General features: G+C 38.3%; 1 protein-coding gene across 1 annotated transcript; it reads right to left on the bottom strand.

The window, feature by feature from the left end:
- Nucleotides 1-2,308: 2,308 nt before the first annotated feature.
- On the bottom strand, nt 2,309-8,020 carry LOC306857383 (homeobox protein MOX-1-like). The gene is made up of 3 exons (XM_079397306.1): nt 7,303-8,020; nt 3,632-3,804; nt 2,309-3,010 (listed from the first exon to the last, which is right to left on the bottom strand). The coding sequence occupies exons 1-3, from the start codon at nt 7,757-7,759 to the stop codon at nt 2,888-2,890; spliced, it is 753 nt and encodes a 250-aa protein (XP_079253432.1). The 5' UTR covers nt 7,760-8,020; the 3' UTR covers nt 2,309-2,887.
- Between the last annotated feature and the right edge of the window lie 3,189 nt (nt 8,021-11,209).

Below are 11,209 nucleotides of genomic sequence, written 5' to 3'. Positions count from 1 at the left end.
TGTTATGACATTTTTATTGTGTTAGGTTGTGTCTAATATACTGTATGTGATAGCACAAATAAAATAATACATAACTGAAAAAAGAAAAGATAAAATAAAAAGAAGTCTTATGAAAGAATTTATTAATGACAGTACTGGACAAAAATATACTGATTATGGTACTGACTTTTATTTTGTAAACCAGAAGTAATTAATATTGTGTAATTTTCATCTAGCCTACTGAGAAGTTCAAGAAAGTATACGTTTAATGTTATTTGGTTTTGGTTTGGATGTCTTGTTAATGCTTATAATGCTAAAGACTTACTTGAAAATTACTTGAATATGCTTTTCCCAATAAAAAAAAAAAAGTTTCCAGTAAAAAAGTGTAGTTATCAAAAATGTAGTTTGGCAAGGCTTGTGGTTGCATAGCTGAGCTGTGTGAAGGGTCATGAAGCTTTGATGTCAGAGTGAAATGTTGCCTCTGTAAACAATAACACCATACAGATGGACCACAGCACTGAAGCAAGGCCTGCGAGCCACGCTTTAATTCTGCAGCCAGATCATAGATCTGACCTGAACACCTCTGGCTATCCATCACACCCCCACCCACCCCACAAAACACCAAACATCTCCACCCTCTTTATGTGTTTCTACCATATTTATTCTATCTGAGCAATATGAAATGCTGTTGCATTGCAGGCTGAATATATGTTGCATAGCCAAACTAATTTATTTTTGTCTCATTGTTTTGCTGGCCACAAAAAGGTCAAATTGAAAAAGCTTACAGTCAAGAGCCACTTTAAAATGTCTCTTACTGAAATGTACATTCGTCATCGAGAGCTCAGCCACAGAATGATGAAACTGCCCTACTTTATCTTCTGGTTTCTTTAGTTAGCTTCTCCGTCTGAGCTGTGAGCGTTCATCCTGTTCAGTAGACCAGACTTCTCTACCATCTGTCTTTCTTTCTCTCGTTTCCTCTCTCCGTTTTACCCCAAGAGAATCCTTGTCTAAATTAAGTCACCGGGCAAACGAGTGCTAGTACTCAAGATCACGTTACTTAACATGCTATTTTTTGGGGGCCAAAATTAAACAAACCGGTACGGTTCTGTTTAAATAGCTTGTATGCGAATGTGTCGTTAAGAATAAATCCCCTACTGTGTTTATTTTAGTAAACGTCACAGGTGTAAATGGACCAATGTAGTGTGCTTTTATTAGGAGCTCTAATATCATAATTAAGTTTATAGGCATGGCTTATTTTCATAGTCATTACTAAAAAAGCAATAATAGTGCATGTAATGGTGGAAAGCAAGCCGAGGCAGCACAAGGTCAGGGTTTTAATCCCATCATGGGTGTGTTTGGAACTATTCCTGCGCCGGTCCACCTCACAGGCCACTCACCTCTCCTGTCTTTGTTTGGCCGGCCAGCCAGCCAGAGTATAGGCCCACCAGTGTGAGTCCCTGACACTGGATGCTTTACCACTGTTTTCTTTGGGAAGCAGGAAATTGGATGACTGGCTACCTGCTACAACAACATCCTGTACTTGAGAAGTCATCTTTTCACTCCTACCCACCTATTATTCTCCACAGCACTACACCAGTGGTCACTCTCCAGACTTCTGGTGCGAATCGCCCCCATGTGGGCCGGTCTAAGTTCTGGTTGAAATCGATTTTCGGGTCGATCCAGATGCTTCCTTCAAAACTTTGGGGCCAAGAGCGGAGGTGATCCCATTGCACTTTCACCAGAGCTTTGAGAGCTTTCTGGAAGATTATTATTATGCTTAAAGGCATAGTTCACCCCAAAAAATAAAAATTCTGTCACTCTCTCTCATGTCATTCCAAATCTGTTTGACTGTGTGAAGAAACTACTTTTTTCCTTAAAATTAGTCAGTGGGGTGCACATTTTTATTAGACCTCACAGACTTTTATTTATAGGTGAAAACAGTTGAAACATTCTTCAAAATATCTTCTTTTGTCTTTTGAGAATAAAAAAAGTCATGGAACATGATGTGTAAATGCTGACAGAGTTCATTTTTTGGGGGAACTATCCCTTTAATGATAATGAAACAACCTATCTTGGATCATAAATCTATTTCAAATGTATTCATGTCACGCAAACCAGAACAATAGTTCTAAATCTCATATAATTGATTGTTGTTGATATTTATGTTACATTTATTAAATTTACACATACTTTTGGTGTAATGCTGCCTCCCGCCAGTGGGTGTCATTGTAAAATTGTCCATATTACAATTCAAATGAGACCGGAAGAAAAAATCATCACAATTAGTTTTTTCTGTTTTCCAATATTTATTTATTTTTTTCTCATTTTTATGCAACATCTGTATTTTATTAATTTCATATAAAAGAGAGGTACAAAAAACGTTCAACAAGGTTTATTCTAAGAGTAACCTGACAACACAATTAAGGGAAAAAATAAAGATGTGATAGCGACGCTTTGCTGGTTTGGCATGATCCTGAGACCGTCTAGTCATTCTGTGGAGCTTCACAGGTGTTTCTGATCAGGGTTCAGGCACCATCACCACAGTGTGAAAGACCTACATCATGCCGTCACGGCTGGAGGTCAAAGCTATTAAACCAGGGCATGAACAGTTAATATAAATTGTTTTTACACGTGAGTAATTGGGTTTTTATAGGCCTCTGATTTCACTCGATCTGTTTATGAATGAAAGTGAAACATGTGGACTGAAAGTGGATGGTGCTCCCAAGCCGTTGAAGCTCTGTTGATAATTAGTCATCTGAGCGAAAAGAGCAACAGGAAGCACGGACGCTTTTGTCCATGAAGCAGTGTAACGGGATACGTGGAAGGACGAGTGAAAAATTGGACATTGTGTGTATGGCCGGGGTGAGTTGGGTGACTGTAAATATGAGCAAATGTCTAGATCTCAGCTTTACTCGGAGCTGGGTGATGCGGCGGAGTCCATCTCATCTGCTTCAAGGTCGTGAGGAGATGCAGGCTGTCCTCCTTTCACTCTCTTCCACTTCATTCGTCTGTTTTGAAACCACACTTTCACCTGTGAATAAAAACAATGATGCATTAAAACTGTCTGGAAATGATTTTGAGAATAAATGCATACTCTCTTGAGTGATTCGAAATAATTCTGCAGCCAGCAAATCAAGAGATTTGTGACATTATTTTTGACGGCTATGCTCTGAGGAACGCAAGTCTGTGACCCCTGTGCATCCCTCGCTCCCTGTGGAAACACAGGAACATGGACCATCTGTTCCCACACTATTTTTACATGCTCGTTCTTGACTGAATCTGTCTGCCACTCATTTTGAAAGCAAAGGGTGGCAGACAGCCAAGATATGTAGGATGCATCGGAAAAAGTGGAGAAAGAGTTGCAAAGAGATTCGGGAGAAGCCCAGAGTTGTGCTGGGTTCTGGCATATGCTTGGGACTCAGGCCTGGGAAAACCATCAAGGACCAAGCTAAGTGTGGTCTGAGCCTAAGAAAAAAAAAGAACCTAGTCAGAAATCTCTGAAAGGCGAAGTCAGGGATTGATGGGATGACGGCTCTACTTCAGTATTGTCAATCATATTTTACACAGACTTATTTAGAGTTGACAGATGAAAGTTTTCCTCGCTGTTTTCAGCCAAAAATACCACTAGCATGAGCTGAAGTATCTTTTGTACCTGTCTCTCAGTGAGGTCAAGGTTGACAGCGATCTCGTAGCGGCGCAGGCGGGTCAAGTAGTTGTGGTGGGTGAACTCGGCTTCCAGCTCCCGGAGTTGCTCCTTGGTAAAAGCAGTCCGTTCCTTTCTGGCCTTGCAGTTTGAGTCTGCTTTGAAGCTTGAGTCCTGAATATCTAGAGGATACAAAGGAAAAAGAGACTAGTTATTAGCATTAGTTTTGTGATCTGAGACAATTAAATCATATTTTTAAAGCAAACATTTATTAAACAGGTTTATTTAAAATAATATTTCACCAAAAATTTATAAACTACTGTTTGAATTTACTCAGTGGAACACATAAGAAGATATTTTGTGGGGTTTGTGGTTCTAATGTAGTTTTGGACCCCATTGACTGTCATCGTCAATAGTCTCAAAACATATGTCAAAATGTCTTCTTTTTTGTTCCACAGAAAAAAGAAAGTCATGCAGATTTGGAACGACATAAAGGTGAGTAAATGATGACAGGATTTTAAACTATTCCTTTAAAAAATAATAAACTCAAACGCAACACTGAAGTTCAATTCCCCCAGGAGCGGCGTATGTTTTCATGCATGTTAAATTTAAAACTGCATTAAAACATGGTTACAAGGCGTTTTGTGGGCCACACAGGGCACACATTTGCACAGGGCTCAGTTCAGATCACAGGGTGTTTGAGCCTCAGTTAAAGCATGCCGGGAGTTTTGGGGTTGTCAGGGGCCACAACTGACCACAGAGGACTCAAGTTAGCAAGGAATGCACCGGAACATTGTCAAATCCGCTAACAAAAGAACAAAGGCTCAGATGGGTCTAGCCGAAATCTAAGAGTGTGAATTTATGCCTTATATATTCCTTGCCACTGAAAAACATTTTCCTTCAAAATGCATTCACGTTACACAGTTTGTGTGAGTTTAATTAGTTATTTCAACCTTGTGACCCTTTATACGGCGCATATTAGAATCAGTAGCACTGAAAGAAAGTTGATGCAATTTCTGCTAAGTGACTTTAATTTGTCAATGTGAGAATTCATGCTTCGTGTTCACCAGATCTTGGCCAGACTGTGAAATGGACTGGACTGTCAGATGTGAGTGGGAAAGTGAGACAAGTACTTTCTCACATATGGCAACCTGTAGCCTCTGTTCCTTTTAGAAGGCGCGTTATTATCGTCATTAAAGTCCTGTTCATTTAAATGCACTGCCGAGGGTAATAAATGGAAAGGTGGTGGCAGGTTGGGGGAGAAACACCTGGCACTGTGTGTATGTGCGTGCTCCAAAAAAACAGACTCCAATAAATTTCCCCAGCAAAAGCCCATAAACATTTAGGGAGCGACCTCTCCCCCCGGTGGGGTGTCTGGTGGGCATTTGGCATTTTATGTAGGAGACACTAAAGTAATTTGACCAAATGAAGTCAAGATTAATTGACAAGCTTAATTTTACGCCAGTTATTGTCAGATACCAAACAAAAAGGAACAGTCAAAATTACTATCTATAAATGTGTTCAGCACATATTCTACATATACTAATAATCGACAAATACTAAATGACAACTAACAGATGAGCAGAAGAAATGTATTTACACACACACACACACACACATACATAATATAATATAATATATACAGTAATATATAGTAATATACATAATATAGTATATTTAAATACATTTCTTTTCACTCCAGAACTTAATCAAATTTGTTTCTGTTGTCTAAAGTCATATTATTAAATTCTTTTCTATGAATATTTTGCTTCTCTAAACTGAAATAAACTGCAGATCTATGATGTAAGAGAAAGAAAAGTGATGAGCACATCCTTCGTGATTCAGAATTCATTTTGGGAGCGAATATCACATCTGTTTACAATTTCATGCAATCATTGAGTGTCTACTTGTCATTTCAGGTAAAAAAACAAACCCTGGTGAAAACATAATCACTACCAGATTTGATTATCATATCCTTGATAAAATGTTCACACCTTCGATCTACCATTTACACCAACACCTTCCCTCATATTACTACACGCTTAAACTTCAACCTCGGAGATGAATATTTTCACGATGGTGAATTTCTCTCCAGTCAAATTGAGAGTGTGTTCTGTGGAGATCCTGTTACTGCTTAACGACAGGAAAATGTCAATGGATAAGAATGTAGAAGTGGGATCGCAGGCAAGTTATATTACAGACGTGGTCTGGCTTGTTTCGACCGCAAGTGATGTAGGGTTACATTAAGGTAACTCAGAGAAGGAAAGGGTATATTTATTCCCCACATTAGACTATGAGGCCTGGATGCATTGTTGTAACAGAAGGCCTGGTGATGGATTTGAGCTAATCATTTTTAAATGCCACTCATAACGAATATTGTCTTGCTGTTTTGGCCAATGCTATACAAAGCACTAATGGAGAAATGTATTTATCTTCAAGAAATTTTCCCTGATCCCAGAAAAGCGGTCTCAGTTTCCACAGAAAGGCTGAGAGATTAAATTAATGCACCAGATGTGCCACAAACACTGAGGTTCACTTTTCCTCCTCTCAGAATATGAAATCGGAAATATGGAGAAAATTATGTAGATATGGACATCATTAGCCAGAAACTGTAAGACTCATCAAAACCTACATTTATTTAGATATGAATATGGGTGAAAATTAACTTTTAGCACAAAACTTTACATTTCGATAGAGAACACTATTGAGTGCTGTAAGGGTAATTTTAATAATAATAATAAATCTTGTATGACTCAATTTCAGTGATGTTACACTTCTGATACTGGACACAAGATGCTTGCTTCATTTTTGAGCATCTTTTCTTTTGGAAGTCCAGTGTATTAGACTTGAAGAGATTCATAACACATATATCCACTTATTCATATACAGTCCATGACAATAAAATCTGATTCTTTTGTTGACATTTCTATTTTAGATCTTTCACATCTTTCATTTGAATCAAAATATTTTGTAAAATCAGATCTGGGCTGAGAAAGTGTGACAGATGTTACTGAATGTCAAAACCACCAAACAAATGGTTTGGAAACAATAGCAAAAACGGTAAAGCTGAACTTGACCTAAGAGTCTCCAACAATAGAAGGAAACAACTGCAGAATAATATGCACAAAATAATGTGTTATAGGTCATCCTTCATGTGCATGCTTGCTGTGAGGAGTTTTAAATAGAATATCTGGAGTAAAATCTATTATGTCCTTAGTTGAACCGAAAATGAAAATTCTGTCATCAATGTTCACCCTCTTTTTGTATATATTGCTTTATTTGGCAAAACACAAAAGGAAAATTGTTTTTGCCCATACAATGAAAGTCAGTGGGTTTGAGTGTTGTTTTGGACCCCACTGACTTTCATTACATAGACAAAAACAGTTGTGATTTGACTTTTCTTTTGTTTGACACAGAAGAAAGAAAGTCATTCAGGTTTAAAATGATGAGAATGTGAGTAAATTTTTGGATAAAGACAGACCACTATTGCTATAAGCACAGCGACGGTGTGTTTATCAGTACAAACACTGAATTTTGTGCACAACTGATGCTAAGTTAAATGTTTTACATAAAGCGCTACAATTTCTGAGAAGTCAACAAATAAGAAAGTTCACATGATTCGGAGTGAATCACTCCAGCCATTGCCTCATATCTCATTCACTCTTGCCTAAATGACTCACCTGAGATTTCTCTTTTCCGCTTGAAGCTTTTTTTCTCTGTGTCAACTGCTGGCACACTTTGAGGTGAGTACTCTCCCTCTAGACATGCTGTGACTGCTCCAGGCAGCCTGTCACCCCCTGCACTGTCCAATTCAGCTCCCACCGCTTCTGCCGCCCCCTGGCACGGCTCTTGCCCTCTGCCTCTGGGTTCACAAGGAGAGAACTGCCACTCTGTCCGCTGGTACCCACCGTGCGCCTCCGGATACAGTCTGTCCTCGCGAGGGTAAGCGTGCGGCGCTGACACCAGGGAGAAGTCTGTGTAGGCCAGGAAATCGTGCTTCTGGTGCAGGGCGAATGGGGCCTGCTGGTAGGACTGCAGCCCGGCTCCGGACCCGCCTGAATGGGGGCTCCTGACACATCCCCACAGAGCGCTGCCCGTGTGAGGGCTCCGCATGCAACTGCTGGCTGGCTGATCCATGCTGAAGAACACACAGCACAGAGTAGGTGTCCTCAGAGATGCAGCTTTTTGGGTCTGGTGCAAGTCAACGTGGGAAATATCCACTTCAGCATGTGTACATCAATGCCTCAAAGTCCACCTTTGCAAATCAATAAGCAGATGTTTGAAAGCAGACCGCCTTTCCGTTAGTCTGGTGTAAAACATCAGCTCACACACTCTCTCATTCAGCTTTCAGCCTGACCCACTACATCCACTCTCAGCTCTACACGCTCTTTTCACAGTTCTGAGACATTCCTGACAAGCGATCCCTCCTCCTTTTTAAACGCTTAGGTGGGAAAGAGTAGCAAGTTTATGGAGTGTAATGTGAGCTTGCAGAGGAGGAGTCCTGCGGTCCACATGTTGGTACCCCCCAACCCAGCCCTGCCTCATCAACTATTAATCATGGGGGATTTTATATGCACATCTAATGGGATTTCCAGGTGCTGGCTTTTAAAGGAACATTGTCTGTAAAATATAAAATGAACACCCACACAGGAAAGTTGACCGGATCCTTTTTAGCTTCTTTTATCCCCCAAACCCACATTTTCACTATTCTACTTTTTCTATGCAATTCATATTTTTGGTGGGAATTTGTACCCCACTCAGTATGGACCGTGCTCCATCCTGGTGCTCTGTAGTCTGCGTTAAGGACGTGTGTATTGGCTGTGGACACAGTCAGGGGTTTCTCACTCTGCTGGTGAAAAGTCCTGACTTAAGCAGTGATTTCTTCCACACCTCTTGCGTGCACAAGCTCCATACAACAAATACACAAACATGCTGTCATTAACACCAAGTTAGTCTGTAAACTTATTAGCGTCTTAATTATCTGAATAATTTCAAGTTATAAAAAACATGGCTGAATTAAAATTCTGAATGAAAAATGTGTAAACAGAACTACATTCATGTTTTAATAAATGATCATGTTCAAAAGTGTGGGTAATTTCTTTTTTTTTTTCTTTTTTGAAAAAAGTCACCAAGGCTGCTTTCATTTGATCAAAAATACAGTAAAACAGTAATATTGTATTGTAAATATTATTAGCTATTCTATTCTATTATTATAGTTTTATATTTTAATATGATGTATTTTATTCCTTTGGATTCATGAGGCCATGCTCCGGTCTTCAGTTTCACATGATCATTTAGAAATCATTCTAATGAGCTGATTTAGTTCTCAAGAAACCTTTTTTTTTTTTTTTTGGAAACTATGATACATTTTTTAGGATTATTTGATAAATTAAAATTAAAATTATTATTTGATTTGTTAAAAGGAACAGCATGTACTTTAAATATAAATATTTTGTCACATTATAGATGTCTTTAATTTAACGTGTCCTCGCTGAGTAATATTAATAATGTCTTTAAAAATAATTGGACTGACTCCAGATTTTTGAACAGTAATGTATATAAACCAATTATTATATTATATTATATACATAAAATAAAATAAAAAATGGGGGAAAATTGTTGTCAGTAATATAGATTTTTAACAATGACATGCTTGGTTTCATATAAATGAACACTGATAAAGAAGTCCCTGCTATCCATATTTCACATTGTTTGCAATCATGCAAGCTATGTATCTTCCAAATGTGAAGTCATTTCTCTTGTATCCAGCCATGTGTTTGTTCTGGCAAACTCTACTGAGCAGATTTCACTTGACATTTCAATGTGGTTGAGGTTGGAATCTCTAATTTTCTCTCTCTACACAGGCTGTATAACAAGTGATGGAAAGCAAACGTGTTTAGTTGTCTTTATAAGAACTGTGGTTTGTGGTTATTTTTATTGTTGCTTCACTTTGTCCTCTGTGTGATCCTGACCTTTATGAACAGCACAGCCTTCACCTCGACTAAAGCAGCGTAATGTGTAAAGGCTCTGAGGTAAGACTGCAATCCTTTCCCTTTACCCAGCAAATAGCTGAGCCATGAAGCATCCACCTCTTTACTGGCAATCTAGGCCTTACCATGACCACAGGGGGCTGGGGTTAGACAGCATTTGCGTTTAGACAGGGCCATCTGTGTGAGAGAGTTTTGCGTTTTTTATTTTTTTTCTCTCTGTGTGAGTGTGTGTAAGTCCACGCACATTTTGGGTCTTGAAGTAGTCACCGCTCCATGCTTAAACCTGTTGCCGTCAATCGGCCAGGGCAGGTTGGGGGCAAAAAGGGTGTTTTTGTGTTTTCATTTGATCCATCTTCATGACACCAGAGAGAATAAGAAGGATGAAAGAGAGTCCTGATGGAGCACCGGCCCAGGCCAGACTCGGGTCAGAGAGCTGTGGGAGAACAGAAGAGATGCAGACCCTGCTGCTGTACACTTCATTTACTGCTTCCACCAAACTGCGGGACACACTCTCACACACAACCAAAACAAACACACATGTGGCGCTGAACTTTTGTTTTAACTGAGATGACCATCAAGTGAAATGAATGACAGTAAAGTTTGAAATACATTCTCCATTAAATACTAGCAAAACATCTCTATTTTTACTATATTTTTTTTCCAAATGCAAATAGTCTTAAATTCAATCATTTGTGTGCGTATGTATATAGGCTATATATACATATATATATATATATACATATATATATATATATATATATATTTATTTATTTTATTTTTTTGCAGTTTATTGATTACCCCCCCGCCCCCCCAAAAAAAAAATTGTGTAAAAAAAATGAAATTGTCTGACGTAGTGATTACATTTTTCTGATGACACTTGATACAACTCATTCAGCTGCGTCACACTTTGCACAAACTGTTTTGAGTTGAAGGAAAAACTATATGATGCTGTCCTCTAGTGGTTGAGAAAGACCATGTCATGCTTAAGAGCTCCATCAGAACGTCTTGTTCTTGGGCTGCTTATTTCATATCCAGTAATCACCATTTTCTTTCGTTATATAAACTTTTTATGGCGTATTTCCTAATAGATGTAGGCTATTTTTGTCTACGTCTTTCTATCAGAATTTGTAATGGTAGGCTACTAAGCTTGAAAAATTTAATCACTTTTGAGTTCCAAACGCAACATATGAAATTAGGAATTAATACATTTAATTTTCCATTGCCTCAAAATGCAAAAAGGTGAATAAAAAATTATAAAGGACATTCATTTTTTGAGAATAAGGTTTAATGTTGACATCGCAAATGATGAGAGTATTTTAATACACATCTTTTATACAACTGGATTAAGCCAGAAGAAGCTGTTCTCGCTATGTCTTGGGAGATTGTCAAATTTAATTTTATATTTGAAAATATATATATTTTTTTGTGGTAAATAGTTTGTTCAGATATTTAAAAACACCACTCAGCTTCATGTCTTAAAGTGAACTGTCTGTGTAGATGATAAAGTCGATAAAGTTATAAAGTTTTTGTGACATCAGTCAGACATTTCATAATTGATCTGCCTGTCCCTTACGAAAATTAATTCATGGTTTTATTA

This window comes from Barbus barbus (assembly GCF_936440315.1).
Source record: "Barbus barbus genome assembly, chromosome: 38".
NCBI classification, from domain to species: Eukaryota; Metazoa; Chordata; class Actinopteri; order Cypriniformes; family Cyprinidae; genus Barbus; species Barbus barbus.
The sequence above is the reverse complement of the archived record's forward strand: the minus strand, read 5'-3'. Positions and strand labels throughout refer to the sequence as shown.

Bases quoted from the DNA above. Each gene is read 5' to 3' on its own strand.
- LOC306857383 (XM_079397306.1), bottom strand. From the start codon at position 7,759: ATGGATCAGCCAGCCAGCAGTTGCATGCGGAGCCCTCACACGGGCAGC. The intron at 3,805-7,302 runs GTGAGTCATTTA...TGTATCCTCTAG, and splicing joins GCGGAAAAGAGAAATCTCAG to ATATTCAGGACTCAAGCTTC. The intron at 3,011-3,631 runs GTACAAAAGATA...TTTTATTCACAG, and splicing joins TTGACCTCACTGAGAGACAG to GTGAAAGTGTGGTTTCAAAA.